This window comes from Pundamilia nyererei, unplaced genomic scaffold (genome assembly GCF_000239375.1).
Source record: "Pundamilia nyererei isolate P.nyererei 1_Seehausen unplaced genomic scaffold, PunNye1.0 scaffold00066, whole genome shotgun sequence".
Taxonomy (NCBI): domain Eukaryota; kingdom Metazoa; phylum Chordata; class Actinopteri; order Cichliformes; family Cichlidae; genus Pundamilia; species Pundamilia nyererei.
This window is the reverse complement of record NW_005187467.1, coordinates 1,693,106-1,710,070: the sequence shown is the minus strand read 5'-3', so window position 1 is coordinate 1,710,070 and position 16,965 is coordinate 1,693,106. Positions and strand designations below refer to the sequence as shown.

The 16,965-nt window shown below is 39.8% G+C and overlaps 1 protein-coding gene across 3 annotated transcripts in view; it reads left to right on the top strand.

The window, feature by feature from the left end:
- Positions 1-16,965, top strand: part of fndc3a (fibronectin type III domain containing 3A) — a 47,549-nt gene that overhangs the window by 15,534 nt on the left and 15,050 nt on the right. For 2 of the 3 annotated variants that reach the window (XM_013911592.1, XM_013911593.1), the window contains 7 exons: positions 5,107-5,182; positions 13,817-13,893; positions 14,001-14,247; positions 14,464-14,754; positions 15,235-15,293; positions 16,469-16,635; positions 16,747-16,806. In XM_013911592.1, coding sequence (XP_013767046.1) covers positions 5,107-5,182; positions 13,817-13,893; positions 14,001-14,247; positions 14,464-14,754; positions 15,235-15,293; positions 16,469-16,635; positions 16,747-16,806 — 977 coding nt within the window. Of the gene's footprint in view, positions 1-3,306; positions 3,924-5,106; positions 5,183-13,816; positions 13,894-14,000; positions 14,248-14,463; positions 14,755-15,234; positions 15,294-16,468; positions 16,636-16,746; positions 16,807-16,965 lie in introns of those variants that run through there. The other variant, XM_013911594.1, reaches the window with a different exon arrangement.

The window sequence follows — 16,965 nt, the reverse complement described above, 5'->3', positions numbered from 1 at the left end:
ATTCTGATTGGTCACTTGCAATGTTGATCCTGGAACAACATTTAGTATGATGATCTGGGAACAACACCACCACGAGGATATCAGATCAACCGTTTAGAAATATGATGAGGCATAAAGTAGAGAAATGAAAACTAATTAACTTTGTAAACAAGATGCCAGTGGAAGCTGTTGTGTAAATGAGATGTATGAATCTGTATGACTGACTGTGTGCTTTGGTAATGCTTTGTAGTTGCTCTAATACATATAACAGATTATCCTCTCTAAATTAATGGCACAGAGAAGAAGACGGTTATTTACAACAGTATGAAAACCTCTTTAAATGATTTTATTTTTCAGGGGTTTTTTTTCCCCCCCCCTATCCCCTTATGTAACGTTTCCAGGGTATCCTGGAGGGTGGAGAATCATTAAATTGGTTTGAATCATCATTGCACACGCAAGTGTATGCCATCAGCTGCAGGGAGACTGCGTTAGTTCCTGGCTAGTTCCGACACTGGCAGGATTTTTCCCTGTGTCATTTGGCTCCTGCTTCCTGTCCACCCAGCTGCTATCTCGCATCAACACACAGTAAACAATTAAGAGGAACAAATAGTGAGAAACCTGAACTCTGAGTCACCAACGGCAGAAAAACGTCAGAGCTAACAGCCACAAACGCACAGAACAGCCCCATTCTCCTGGGTAATAAAACACAGCAGTGGCCACCTGTGTGACAGCGTGTGCGTACTGATCCTCAATCTCTTTGCATAGGGCTCATACTTGGATGCAGATCTTTATAGCAGTGAGAACAAGATATACTGCTTAACCTTTGGACACACTGGTTATATAAATTTGTGGCAGCTTAACTGAATTGTGTTGTTCCCTGTTGTGAATGTAACTGGGAAACCATTGCACATTACAGTGCTTAGTCATCTGTGTGAAAAGTAACCTTTGCAGCATCCTAGCACTTCTTCAGAGTCTGTCTACTTACAAATAAAGTCATCACGCTGTTGGTCTTTACTGCATCTGGACATTTAATACAGACAGCCAGCTTGGGTTGGAGATGGGCACAGAGGTTTTTGGAGCCAAGCAGTGACGTTGTGGATCTTTCTGCTTTGTTTTTTAAAAATAACTTTCTCCTTAATCTTTGTTGTTCTGCCATTGTCTGTGGTAGCACCTAGGCTGTGCTCAAATTATTAATTAATTCACTTGCACTCTCATTCAATCACTATATAGTGTTGGCTGTATTGTAGGCTCACTAGGACATAACTGGAGACAATTGTTTATACATTTCAGACACTACATGTATGTACTGCTGCTGAGATTGTAGACCATGCGCACCTCAAACTTGCAACTAAAAAAGTAAAGTATGATGGAAACTGCAGGTGTAACTGCGTTATTATATTATAATAATAATAATAATAATAATAATAATAATAATAATAATACACAAATTATGAAAGAAAATTACCATTTCAAGTTGCAAATTGCAAATATTTCATAAGTAATCTACTTAAGTATGTATCACAAATGTATGTACAGTTTAGACTGAGCATTTAAAGTGTTGAATATGGCTCTCCTGTTTAAATCTGGCACCCAATGGGTGGGTAATATTTACAGTTGTATTTTTGAATGGCAAGACAAAGTTTCTGAATTCCCTGCTTATTTACTGAGTAGTACATTATATGGTCAGGCAGATATAGTCCTGCAAAAGCTTTCAAATTTGGCACGCTAATTGGGGCTAAATCGGGATCTTACAGACTTGGACACCCGTAAATGATCAGAACATAAGGTATTTGTTATTGCTCGGATTTGGGCATCTTCACAGCATTCTTGCGCCATATTTTATTTTCATTCAACATCCCATTTTGAAAAAGCGTCACTGGACCTCTGGTTAACTGCTGAACTGCTTGAACCTGTCATTGCTGTTTGCAGCTATATTTGACAGTAGGATTTTAAGTTAAGCTTTACATCTGAGCTTCCTGGGGATGTAAGAGCTATGTTTGTGCATGACACGTGGCACTATCAAAAGAGGAACTTGTCTTATCTGAAAGTGATTTATCTTTTATGGTGTCGTTCCCCCACCCCATTCTGCAAAGTCAGTTTATGCATTAAAAATGTTAGATGTAGTTATTCTCAAACTAGTAGTTTGTTTTTGTTTTTTTTTTCTGCTTCTTGTATATGTGGCAGGTTCTAAGGTCTCAAAAAAACGCACCAAATCCATTTGCTTGTTTCACTAATGGCAAGATGATGTTTTCAGTTTTGTTTTATTTTGTTTTAAATTCAGAGGATGATGAAGGATAAATGATTACAGATGAATAAGTAGATTTTGCCTTTTTGCGCTGTAGTGACTCTCCACTTAGTAAGCAGTTGTCCATAATTATTTTGTGTGAACACACAATAATGTCTACAAATTGCATGGTTGAATGACTGCAATATTTTAGATTAAAAAAATTAAAGGCAAGTGAAATCAAGCTGAAGGTTCACTATTCATATTTCACTTTGTGCTTTAGTCCATAACTGCCTGCAGGAAAAGGAAAAAGAATAAATAAAAAAAAAATCCATAATTCAAAGAGTGTCAGCCTAATGATTATATCCATTTCTTTTTAGTGTGTGTGAACTGCGTAAACTAAAGTTTACCTTTTGAAGTGTTTTTTTATTTGATTTTGATGTTTTACAGTCAGATTGTGTGATTTTTGTTTTGTGGAAGAGTTTGTTGTACTTTTTGTTCAGCAGTGTCAGTGACGCAGAATATTGGGTAACTTGACATACGCTGATCAAGTGATCAGCACTGTCGCTTTAAGGAACGATCCATTTGGAGTAAATGAGGACAGATGTTAGTAAAGCACTGAGTACTTGCAAGCTGTGTGCGTTGTGTCACTATACAAATAATCTCTCGGTTTTGTTTCATTTTTGCTGCTTTCTGATCTTTAAAGACAGCACAAATGACACGAGGCTGGAATTGTCACAAATGCAGGAGCTCTGCAGTTGAACTCCTACCACCTCATCTCCGCTCAAATTGATCGGAGTATTAAGAGGATGTACGGCATGTTGCTCTGTGAATGGGAGAGAGAGACAGGGAGAGTATGAGGGGGAGGGAGAGAAGGGAGGGCGAGGGAAAGGGACTGTAGCGTAGTCGTATATGTCAGCCTCAGAAGCTGCGTGGGTCGCTCAGCTCCCTCACGCCATTGTTGTTGTTGTGAAAAAGAGAGAACAAAGGACTCCCCATGCTGTGGACCCCTTATACCTTTGCCGGCTCAGCTGTGCCATGATCACACCCTGATGGAATGCTCTTGAAATTAACCATATTAAGGAGCACAGCAGGCGTTAACTGAGCTGGCACGCAGTCAGTCACAGAGTCAAGAAGGGAACTGGAGAGGGAACTGAGGCATCATCTAAAGTCCTCCTTATTTTTGCTCCTGATTTCTTGGGCTCATCTGCCTCCTTTTCCGGAGAGTGGCTACTGCTGATAACGTTTCAATCCCTTCTGTGAAGGTTTGGCGTGGACATCGCTGTGGCTTATTTGTTGAAGGGGTTGCTGTGGATACTGACGGTAGGGAGGCTGCACTAGAGCCAGAGGCGAAAGTGAACAAGCCGCCTGCTGCAGAGAGAGACGCTGTTTGAGCAGATGCGGCTGAACCACGCTAAGCAAGCATGAGATTTATGAACTACTTTGTGTAAATGCTACGTCCAGTGCAAGAGACCGATCTCCATATTACTGCACTCCTCGCATCTTGTCGGTTTCTTCCTGGACTTTATGCAGGAGTTCATGGAAGTGGAGGATGTTAAAAGAAAACATCCAAGCCAGATGTGCTAGCATCGCAGGTCATGTGATTTCTCATGAGGGTTGGGTGAAATGGTGGAGGGTCTGATAGACCCTGGAGCATCTTTTCCTTTCTGTGACTGCGTGAACAGAGACGCTTGAATGAGAAAAAGCAATGCGGGCAACAGTAAGTAGCAGTCAAATCTTTCGCAAGCAAAACTTCCTTTGTTTGATTTTTATTGGCTGGCAGTGAATGTCACAGTATTGATTACAACAGTAATTTCCAGTGTAAAATTAAATGGGGGAGGAAATATCCTACAAAGCATATTTGCTTCAAATCAAAGAGAGTGTAAAACAAACATACACATGCAGCCGTCTCTGAAGTAGCGAGACTTTGATTCACTTAAACCTCCCTTGCCCCTCCCACCACCTCCATCATCTACGCTTGCTGCTGACGCTGCTTGTGTGGGTTTGTATGGACATATGAGGCTCTGTGTGGCAGGCAAAGGGCTCTTTCCTCTCCCTGCTGAGCACATGAATGGGAGCAGTGTCAGAGATGGAGGTGCTGATGATTTCAGTGCTTGAAGCGAACCATAGTCAAAGCCCTTTGCTAGAGGAGTGTAGATTCTATGACAGCGACTTCCACAAGAGTGAGGTAACTAGCTCCCACACACAGTGCCAGGCAACAAAAGCCTAGTTGCGCATGTTTCAGACTTTAAAAAGACAAGTTAACGGAATAATCAGTTTGTGATCTTGATAGTTTCATTTTCTAACCTAAGCTAACCTGTTATTTAATTGAAAGGAGAAAAATAATGATTGTTATAAACTTACAATAACACTTTGGATGCAGCTTTTAAAAGAAAGGTTATATTGTCAGAGACCTTGAAGGTGATTGGAAATGTCTTTACAGACCAAAATGTGCTTTTTAGTTTGTGCTTTCTTGGTTGTTTGTTTTTTTTTTGTTTTTTGTTTTTTTGCTTTTTTTTTTTTTTCCTGGTCTTTTGTAAATGACATAAGCAGTGTGACTCATTGTCGGCTACGTAGCTGTGTCTTTTCTTAATCAACAAATTTGTCTTTCCTGTACATTTGATTTAGCTGTGGCGAGAAACTGTTTTCCAGCAAATTATATTTTATATTATCATATTGATTTTTGTATTTTTTTTTTAATACTTTTTTTTCTTTTTTACGATTGTGGTTTTTACCTTTTTGACTTTCCTGAATTATACCTTCTTTAGGGTATGAGACGGTTTAATTATTTTAAAGTTATTCATTAAGCATGGCACTTTTGTAGGTCATTCAGTATGCCTTCACTGAAATGAGAGTTTGAAACTCATATTTTTCTGTTTGTCATCTTGTTTGCTTTCTCACAGGTAATCCTGGTGCAAGTAAACCCAGGTGAGGCCTTTACTATTCGACGAGAGGATGGTCAGTTTCAGTGTATCACAGGTAAGAAGAAGCGTTGATCTTTTTAGTCTAAATTTTTATCTGTGTTGTCTAATATGACATAACGTTCAGTTAAGTCAGTCTTAACTTTTTTTTTTTTTTTTACCTCACTGGATGTTTTTCACCCGTCTTTATTCATTAATGCATAGAGACAAAAAAAACCCCAACGTATTTTCTCAGTTCTGTTTTTTGCCTTTAAAAATTAGTTCATACAATGTCATCTGTTAATCTATTTTTGGAATACAATAGTTTCCCCAGCATTTTAAAGAGATAATTAGGCGTTGTGTTTGACTATGTGTTTTCTGCATAGATAACACGGCAACAGTATTAGATCAAGGTTTAATTTTCATCATCACCTTGTACATATGAATACATATAAAATGTTAAAGCTTCAAACTCATTCATTTGCAGCAGAAATCATCAACAGCTAATGAAAAATAAGGCACCTGCATGACTGTCACTCAACTGAAGAGCCTTTTCTGGCATTTGGTAGAGAAGGCGTGGCTGTCAGATAATCATATTAATCTTCACTCTGCATCACGTTTACAAAGAGAAAATGAAAGTTGAAATGTTTGGATAAACTTAGCCTTGGGAAAACTAGAGACCTAGAGGGGAGTAGGACAAAGGGAGATTAAGTTGAGCCTAAAGTCAAAGTTGGGCTGGTAAATCTGATCATTCTACTTGTATGTTCGTCATTTAAGTCATGGTGGTTGGTAGTGGTACATTTAACTGCTTCATATCTTAAAGCATGCATAATATTTTCCACCGTTACGTATGTAAATGGGGTGGAAAAATTACTATAGGAGGGGTTGTATTGAATTACAGGGTTGCAGTAGTGTTAATAAAGTGCTTGATGAGTGCGTTTTTTTTTTTTTTTTTTGTTTTCTCAGGATATGGTAATCTGATTAACACAGATTCTGTTCTTGTCAGTTATTTCCTTTATGTGGAGTCATTCAGCTTGGTTTTTTCGCCTTGAAAGAGAGGAAGTTGGTGAGGATGCAGTGACGTATTTTTACTGAAAAAATATCAGAATGGTAGTCATGTGTCATAGCTCTCAGCTTGCTCAGTGCCATAATTGCACGTATAGTTTCAGTTACAACAGCGACTAGTTCAAAGAATGGCATATGACAAGATGTTTTTAAGACAAATATCTTTAAACGTGCTTAAAGGACAGATTCTTGTTCTGTAGTATGTGATGTACATGTGGTCATGCAAGCATTATTTAAGCGTGTTTTGTTTACTATAATCATTCCATCTGTCTTTAAAGTTAATAAGAGGCTTCAGCATTCTGAGACTGTTGAATCAAATGGGTATCTTCCAAAGGTACCGTGGTTTAAGTATGAAGTTCTTTATTTTCTTCATCTGGACACTGTTTTCCTTGTCAATATGGCAGCAAGAGGATAACATGAAGAATTAGATGCCTACTGAAAAGCACAGTTAGTTTGGAAGGTATTCATTTGACTTGTCAAACTCAGACTGCTGAACGCTCCTATTACGTTTGCTGAACTTTAGAAGAGAGCTTTTTATTTTTATTTTTATTTTTTTATTTAATCAAAGCCTTCAGACTTTGTCCCTCATCACTTGAATTACACATAAGGAGGAGACCTGTGACCATTGTAAACGGGAGCAGTGATTAAAGCAAGCGAAACCGGTTTTGTGTACTCATACGATCACATGTACTGTTTTTAGAAGACTTAAAAATGAGTGAGCCTATTGTTTAACACAACAAACTAACAAAAAAGATGTTAACAAAATGTGCATTATTTATACGAATCTAGCATGAGAAATGCTTGATTACGCTCAGTTAATATGTAATTTTGTTCTCTTTATATTCTTCTCCCTCGTCTCATTAAAAATCCATTGTCCTGATGAATGGTGCATCTGTAATCTATATATCATAATGTTAAAGAAAAATATGGCATAATTACAGTGTTTAGTAGAGGGCTTGGGGCAAAAGATGTTTGAGTAAGATGTGTTACTCATGCTTATTTGTCCTGATGGCATTTCCTTTTCCACAATTGTTGGTGATTACGCTGGCTTTGTGACAGCAACAATGAAGTCTAGCCCTAACGTGTTGCTGACAGTGTGAAGGAGGGGAAAAAAGTGCCAGTGTAGTTGTAGGAGGGAGCGTCGTGGTACCATAATTATAAATGATAAATTGTAGTTGCCCGGAGAAAACATTGATCTGAAAATGATTTGCTTTGTTTATGGCTTGGTACACGGGACATCCTGCCCTGTATTGACATTTCCTCGAGCTCATAGCCACTCTTGTGTTCTCTCTCTCCAATTGTGAATTTGATATGATAAGGAAAAAGATGTTAACATAGTGTGATTAATTTCTGATACCCTTTGTGACCCCATTAAAGGCATTCAGCATTGTAGGACACATTTAATGATTTCCATATAGACTGCTGCTTACTGTCTCATTGTGTCTGGGCCTTTTGTCTATACCATGTGGCATATAGAAATAACTATGAGATGACATGCCCCAGGGATCTATAGTTAAATGACAAAGGAGTTATAGAAAGTGATACTGCCCAGCCAGGAAGCCATAATACAGTGTGCTCACAGCAGGGGCTCTTCTCCCTACTCCTCTCTTCTGAGTTCTCACACCAGTCCCCCATTATGAGCTTAGTAAACCTTCCTAATAGGGAGCAAGCATGCATAGTTTCCATCAGAGGAGAAACAAGGAGCTGAGAGGTGCCACATAGATCAGTGTGACTGCTACTAACTGGCCTGTCACAGGGTGCACTCATCTCTCTGTGACGTGAATAGAGGGATGACTCACCGCTTGCAGTGCAAGGAGGGAGGAAGAAGTGTGTGTATGTGTGTGTGTGTCTGTCTGTTTGTGCTTGCAGGCATGCATGCATGCATGCATGTATGTGCTGGTTGATTGGGTTGTTTTTTGTTTTGTTTTCCCCCTCCCTTGTTTGTTCAGAACAACCCATACAACACAACAATATCTCTGTTCACTTAAGTGTTTAATGTGCACGTGTATGCTTCCATCTTTAACCCTGGTGTGTATGATGGTATCAGAAAGCCAAAAGGATCTGGCTTACGCACTTTTTGCTTTATACGACATCATTTTGTGTACTCATATATTCACATATTTTTAGCAGCTTAATGTGCACAATTTCTGTGTGTTAGGGCATGGCAGCCAGGTTAATAGGAACGCACAGTCTTGTTAAATGTCGTTTATAGAAGGCGTTTGCCTTTTTGCTAAGTTGGAGGCGGGACCTGAGATGATAGAATCTAAGTGGCCATTTACTGTGCTTGTGTTGGGTAACTTTCTTGCCACAAGGAGAGTGGACATGCCCTCACAGTTTCAGGCCAGCACTCCCTAATTTGGCTTTCTCTTTACCTACTTCTAGATGCCAAATCTAGACGTAGATGAAGAAAGCTGCATCACTGGAATCTGTAGCCACCTGATAAGCTTGGTGACAGATGAGGCAAGTCAGCTTCAGGACCACTAGGTTGATTAGATCCACTTCTTTATGTGATATAGCCTTGCGGTGATTCACCATCACTTTGGATGATTCAGTCGGTGGTTTATGGCATAAAGCTCTGTCTAGTTCTACAGGGCTTATTGAACCTGATAGTGATTTGCCATTTTTCACAAAAAATCAGTCATTTTGGTATTGTGACAGGAAGCTAAAAATAGTGTGCACAGACCTTCATGTTACTGAGCAGACACACACCTTACTCAGTTTGATTATTCAGTCCTTCTGCTTACGTGTCCCTTATCTCCGCTGAGGCTGTCTCACAGCTATGAAACACTTCACTTCACTTCATTTCTGATGATCTGCAGGTGTCTTTAGTCTTTCTTTTTCCCTATTGAAGAAAGTTACATCTATCATATCCTGTGCCTTAAACTGTCTACACTGTATACTATGGTGTAGTCCGTTTTGAGACTGTTTTGATGACAATCTATGTTCAAGAAGTTCTACGAAAATAATTCCTATGATTTGAGTTTTTGGGGTTGAGTTAATTTGATCCACTTCACTTGCAGTATCATCAACTTGAATTTTTTTGAGCTTGTTAGTGCATACTAACCTTCAGAAAAACTGTTTCAGATAGGCTACCCTAGAAAACTGTATGTATGTAACCATCACGTTTTTTCCCCCCAACAACAGGAAAAACAAACATTAAATGAGAATTTCAAATATGGATTATACATTTGCTGTCGCTGCTTAATTTTCTACCACCTCTTTAGGTGTAATTTATACTTCAGTGTTAAATCTATATGGAGTCTATGATGTAATCTACACTAGTGTCTACTGCTGTTGCTGAAATTTAAACTGGTGTGCTTGCACTTAGGCAGTTTGTCTCTTCAAATTAAAGCATTCTCCTCCTGTCTACCTGAAAAAATGGTGGCAGAAGAAGTGGCCGCTGGAAATGTTTAGAATGAAACAATGGTAATGAATGAACCCATCGTAATTGGTGCAACATTGGTCCAACCTTACTCAGTCTTCGACTGAGTAGCTAAGGCCATCATGAAACGGTTGCTGGTGGCACAGGCTACCAGCAACCAGTAGTCAGCCTATTATTTTAACTGGAAATAAACAGAAATTTGGATGAATTGCATCATTTAAAATTAAAACCCATGTGAACAGCTGTAGTTGGACTTCTTTTCATACACAACACCCTCTCCCAAACCACCGCCATCACATATGGTTTACAGGATTGGGCTGCAAACATCAAACACATTAGCACTATTTTTATGCTCATCACCTCCCCCACCTAACTCCAAGGACATGTACACAAACATGTGGATGCAGACAGTTCATTCACAGCTTCTGCAGTGAGTAGCTCTAAGAATGACTGAGCTTGTGAGTCATTCTCCCGCTGCTGCGTTGATACCAAGGGAAAGGGGTAAAGAGGATATGATGGGGGGGGGGTCAACTTAACCCCACCCTCCACCCCCGTTTAGGCAGTTGGGGGATGTCCATAGCAATAAGATGGTTGCATGTCTCTTAAGCTGTTTTTGTGTTTGGGAAATTATCATTTCAGACATCATAACTTTATGTCAGGAAACTGTTTTTAAAGTGGAATCTTTATTTCCTGAACATAGTCAGATAATTCATTATTTACAAAAAAGTGCCCCCTGTAGTCATGGCCCCTCTCTTGTTCTGGTTTAGTCTGGCTTACAGCAGTATAAGCCTCTGATGTTCTGTAATAAGCACAAGCATGAAGGTTACTGACTCCCTCCCTTCCTGTAAACGTCATTCATACCGGTGGGGGCTGCAAGACTCACACAGATGCCTTAAAATTTTTAGGATATTCAGATTAACTTTACAAATACCCAAGAAAATGTCTATTTTTTTCTTAAAATGTTCAATTGTTTACAGCTTCCTCAAGTTCTGGTTTGCACAGTTCCCTCTCCTTTTTTTCTCCTTCTCTATCTGGATAGATTGGTGATGGTTGGATGCTAGCAGGCATATTTTGGATAAGCACTGTGTCTGAGGATGGGTGTACACATGCAGCCTTTGTAATCTGATAATAAAATGTTGTGCTTGCTATAAATTACTGCCTTCTTAATTTGATGAAAGATATTTCCCGCCTAAAAGAAAAATGCTATATCATGCAAAAAAGGGAACCATTTGCCACAGTGTCATCACTAAAAATTCAGGTTATGGTTTTAAGTTCTAATTATTACTTTTTGGGATTATTGACAGTTCAGTACTTCCTTTTCCCTTGCTTGGGTGTAATTATTATCCACTGTCAGTAAGTGTTCTTGCATTCCCTTGCCTACCCTAACTCTCCTCTTTATTTGCTGATAGAGACAATTTATTAGCTCTAATTAATCAAGCCCACTTCATCTTTATAGGACCACAGTTCATCGTGTTGCCAGTGAGAGCTCATTGAGAGCGCCCATATGAAAATACTGACTGTTGTTCCCTCTGAATGCTTTCCTGGATTTTTACACTTGTCTCTTAACCCAAACAGACTCTATGTAGCTTATCTGCTTCTTTGTAGTCTTCAAATGTAATTGAGGGTTCATCGAACATCGGATTAAACCTAACAGTTTGCTTGTATTATAGCAAGCAAATTTTATAATCTATTATTTCAACACCACGTCTGCCAAGTTTTGTATTTTTGCAGCATGCATGTGATGTTCCGCTTGACTGTTTTTGTTATTGAGCCCCATTTTAAGACAAGCAGAAACAGGTGGGTGCTCAAAGGGCCTCAGCTCATTTTTGTGTATGTGAACATGTATGCGGCCTTTTGAAAAGTCTTTAACTCCTAGAGGAATACTGATACTTTCTTTTTCTTAATGAGTTTTTCTTTTTTCTGTGGCAACTTCCTCTGGAAGGCTGGCACTCCATGGCCACGTCAGCACAACCAGTGCTTCGGTTGACTCAGGGAGAGGAGGGGGGTGGGGATGTGGCCTTTTTTTTTTTTTTTTTCTTCTTCAAATAATCTGATCTTTGTCAGCACGCGTGCGTCAGTTTGATGTAAAAAGAGTGGGTGTCTCCCCCTATTTTCCACCCTGCTTCTCACATCGTGGACTTCTATCCTGCCTCTCTTACCTTGTACTTTCTAGCCCATGCACTCCAAGTTGGTAGACACAAAGCTTTTCATTCTGTGTGAACAACGTATAGCATGCTAATGAGATTAATCAGATTTCCTGTTCCTCAGCATCAGAGGCACTAACTAGAATTGCTTTAGGCAGTTGTTAGGCTGATGTGCTGCTTAGTACTGAGTGGCATAACAGATTTTTCTTAAAAGTGAGTAGAGTTCACAATGCAGCCCTTGAACTCCTACTCAAATTATATTGTTAATCTAAAAATCTATGATGGCTGAGCCAGTGTGACTGGCTTCATTCAGACAAAGTCTCCTCATGTTACCTGAATTTTTGTCCTTGCACAGCCTGTGTTCTTAGGCAGAGAAATGACTCACTGCCTGTTTGCCCTTTTGACTTCAGTATAAAAGGCCTATCTTCTGTTTGTCTTATTCAAGAAAGTTTATTAGCAGGGAGCAGGTGCCCTGCAAAATCTTGGGCTTACGTAGTTGGGTCTCCTGGAGGCTACTGTTGATGCATTTAGTCTTGGCTTGGTACACTGGGTCAGTGGGGTACAATTCTTTGTAACCCTTTGTATAGCAAATAATACCAGAAAGGGGATGTGAGTATGATGCAATTCTAAGCTGTCGTACTACTTTTCTTTGTAAAGTGATGCAAACGCCTCATGATCAGCTATAGATTAAAGTTAACATTTCTGTCTACCCATATGGACATTTACCTTCTCTTATCATGTATTCATGACTTTTCTCCCCTCTCACATTTCTCCCACAGCCTGTAGAATAATATACAAGCATAGAAATGATCACATTTACTTCCTTTCCTGATAGCAACAGCAATATCACCAAAGCTGTGCAACATTCACACACGGATTGACCTACACAGATAAAGACTGCTGTGTCAGCTTCGATGGTGCAGCATTACTTTTCTCACAAAACAAAGTTGCTCGACTGCCTCTCAAACATTACCCGCCTCTGTGTTGAGCTGCTGATTACAACTGTGAACTCTGGACCTGTTATTCTGTGTTGAGATTTTATCTGTTTACACTTAACTAAATGCTACTACAGTCTAAAGCAACAGCCTCACAGTTACTGTAATTTGGTCCCGAATGTATTAGCGGCAATGCTTCTGTTATTTGGAAGTAATAGTGGTGGAAATATCCAAAACAGGTAGCTGGCAAACTGGCAGCTGTTCCTATTTGTGCTCGTACTTGCTGTTAATCTTCCTTGAGACCTGGAGGCTGGACTTAGTACTGAAGGAGGGCAGTGCTAAGTGTTAGTGGGAGTGTGGCAGGCTATAGTCCTAGACACGTTAGAATTAGAATAGCTTTTGCCTCTTATTACTCTTTTGACAAAATGAGTGAAAATGCTTAATCAAGCAATCTCTTTTGCTCTCCTCCATGACATATGGCATTGGGGGGGGTTTGTCTTTGGCCTGTAAGAAGAGAAATGTGTGAATGTGCAAACTTGGCTGAGAGGTCTCTTTCTTTCTCCAAGGCTTTTTGCTGAGCTGTCTCTTCTCTGAGCTGAGCTAAGCCGTTGAACTGCCCCCCACAACAGAGCAGGAAACTTTGTTCCTCAGCACTTTTGGAAAGTGGTTTTCTTGCATTTGCCAGGATTTTTAAAAATGCGTTTTGGGCCTTTTTTCTCATAGGTATTAAGAAAATACTTATTGAAAATGCATCTGGTTTAGAAAAACAAATCATATACAGGGATATTCCTCTTACAGAGGTGCAGCTTTAGTTAAAACTGCCTGTGCATGGGAATTTTAAGTAGCTGAATGTGAGAAGTTTTTCTGACTTAGATTTAAGTAAAGTGTGTTTATTATTTCTATAGAAGTTTTAAGGTAAATGGCCGCATTGTTGACTTTACTAATTGAGTGCAGTCTTCTGTAAATAAAGCCCTGACCCTTCAGTTAAAAAATGTAAATTGGGGGCTCTGGCTTAGTTTTGATCACTCATTCATTGCTGCGTGGCATGTCGGAAATGTGCTACATTTGTGGATTGTGGTTCTGGTTTGCCATAGCTGTTGGGCTTGTATTAAACTTAAGCCCCATGTATGACAGTGTTTATCCTGAGGGAAGGTGTTTGATCTTGCGCCTTTCTAACTTCTTCGTAGGTCCTGCTCAGGTTCCCATGATGTCTCCAAATGGTTCAGTGCCTCCAATCTATGTGCCTCCTGGATACATTTCACAGGTAGCCATTCATGCGCTATTTCCATCCCAGTGTTTCTGATTGGCATCTTATCATTCTGAGAGTAGCTTTGATATCTGCTTTCAATGCTATTGTTCCCCCCCCCTTAGATCATAGAAGAGAACGGAGTGCGGCGGGTTCTGGTTTTACCTCAGCAACCAGAGTTCCACCCAGGGGGGCACTCCCCTCTCCACCATCCTCCTCCACCACCCCATGCCCACCTGCCTGCCTTCATCCCACACCCTGCCATGATGCCCCCTCCACATCACCTGTATACAGGCATGGCAGGGGGCGTGGGCGACATGAGCTCCCAGTACATCTCTCAGTACCATCCAGCTCATATTTACCCAGAGCAGGGTGAGTTGGAGTCAGGAGTCCCTGGATATACTGTTATACTTGTTGTGTTGTTTGTTTTTGTATTTGTTCTCAGCACTTTATTTGGATAGGCTGGTTACACACTAATGGCATGAGTCAAGTCTTACTCTTTTAGTTGCTTAATCTAAGAGAATTACTTCACTTTCATCATGTGCATTTGCATGTCCATCTTATAAGAATAATGTGTTCGTGTCACAGTCTCTACAGATTCTCACTCCCAACATGGACGTCCGTCGTTGGTTCACAGAGATGACAGAACTAGCAAAACACATGAACGTCTGCAGAAGAAACTGAAGGAGCGTCAAGGAGGAGGGCAGGTGAAGGACAGCCCTCCCTCGTCACCACAGAAGTCCTGCAACAGTCCCCCAACGGTGGACATTCATAACGGTATTGGAGGGAAAGGGCTGGAGGCAGAGCAGGGGCAACTTAGGCACACAGTGTCCTCTCCTGACAAGCAGACAGGCAAGCGAAAAATTGGAGAGTCAGCAGGTAAGAGTATTAAAGGGTGGAGGTTTATCATAGGTTTTAGTTTTGGGTTTTAGCATGGTATTTGGGAAAACTAATAGCTGGGCAAAGGTGATACTATTTAATCAGTCATATTTTAATGTGCAGGAAGAATAGTTTCACATTGTGACCTGATGGAGATTGCTACAATGTAGAAACAATCCACTACTAATAATGAAGCATTTAAAAAATCGTTACAATATTTTTCAAGATCCAGTTAGAGAATCATTTTCACAGCTTAGAAATATCTGAATTCCTCACTTGATAGTTTTTTTTAAGTCTTTAAAGCTTAAGGGTAGTAACTAACAGAAGGTTGATCTGTAATCATTAATTTAAAATAAGTTTGACATTTACAGAGTGATTTTTGGTAGTACTGACACATCCTGTTTGTTCAGCACGTAAAAACAGTAGCTATTATTAAAGTATTTTAATAAATTGATTTACTTTTTTCTCTTCTTTCCTCAGTACTTGACAAGGAGGCGCAGGCCCTACAAGCGCTCTTGAGCACCATCAATAAACCAGAGGTTGGTGTTTACTTCTTTCTTTCTTTTTCTTTTTTTTTTTTTAAATCTAATTAATGCAGTTTGCATGATTTTATGTGATTCCGTTAACAAAAAATGAAACTGTAATGATGCTACTATGTTGCATCATTAAACATTCTATTAACAACCTCAATGAATTATTACTTAGCATCTTACTAATGGAGTCAGACCTGCTGACTACCATCCATGTGGGGACTTTTATTCCCAATTGTGCCGCAGCATTTATACAAGTACTGAAAGATTTGGATTTGCTCTGGGTTAAATACATTTTTCCCCTGGCTCTCACATAGTTAGATTATATACATGAGAAAGCCATTTGTTTTGCACCAAAATACATGATTAAATGTTATAGTTGCAAAATTATCTGACTGAAATATTCATACTAGATAAATTTTTTTTTATCCTTTGAAATTGCTATTTTAAAATGGTGTTGGGTTCTCAGCTGCACAGCAGCTTTGCAGATAAATGAAGACGAGAATGGCTGTTCAATAGCAGCTGGGTCAGAATTAGTAGAACTGCAAATAGAATTTGCTTGACCTTATAAGATAAGATTTGTCACCGTTGGTACCGTCTGAGCTCCTTGTAAAAGTAGCAAAAACAACTCTGTTGGAAATATAATAGATAAAGTTAACAGAATACTGGGGAAGTTCAGCTCTTTGCTGCCATACTGGTCCGTTACTCAACAGAGAGTCAAACTGCGGGAAGGAAAAGGACTAAGGTGGGCCTGCAGGGCAGAGGGGAGGAGGTACAGACTTGACCTGATTGAGTTCTTCCACATATGAATCCCCCCCCTGCAGAGTAGCTCAACCTATTTTTAAATCTTCTCCAAACAGAATGGAAAAAAAAATATCTTAGGGTTGCACAGCACATCCCTGCCAGAAGCTGAAAACCTTTTTCCCAATGCACTGTCAGTTTGCATATTTTGATCCCACACTCTTTTCCACTACCAAGCAATATGTTGGTTTTGGAAAATGCAAGAATAAGAAATGCTTATGTTTTTAAGACTTCTAAGCATGGCTGTTTACCAGCCATAACCAGTTTTGGTTCTGAGTTTTAAGGGTTGTAGGAAATTATTAATTTGACAGTATTTTAAGAGTCTGCAGATACTCTGAAGAAGGAATAACTTGATACTCATCCAATGTACTTTCTTGTGATAGGTGTCAGACATCGAGGCCAGAGGAGCAACAGTGAGCTGGAGTGCGCCCACCAAGCCAGAAAGTGAGAATGACAGCAAGGAGGATGACCCCAGCTTCTCAGAGCCTCTCTGCTATGATGTCTCCATCTCAATTAGTGGTAAAGATGGGAAGTACCAGAGCATACACTGGTGAGTATAAGAAACATCCACAAGTTTTCACATCAGTTGTCATGACAAATTAAGCATAGACTATGTCCTTATCAAACTCAAAAGGTGTTTTTTCATTTTCCTTTAATGCAGTGGGGAAGAACTAAGTGCAACTTTAGAACTCCTTCGGCCAGCAACAGACTATCATGTCAGGTTGGTGCAACACTCCACCACCTCTTATTTCAAATCCAGATTTAGTACTCCTAGGAATAATGTATAAACATGTGTTACACCCCGGCCTAGGCAACCGGGGTGCAACGTAGAAAAACAAAGATAAGGAAAATAAAACCACAAAGAAAAACACTAAGGCTC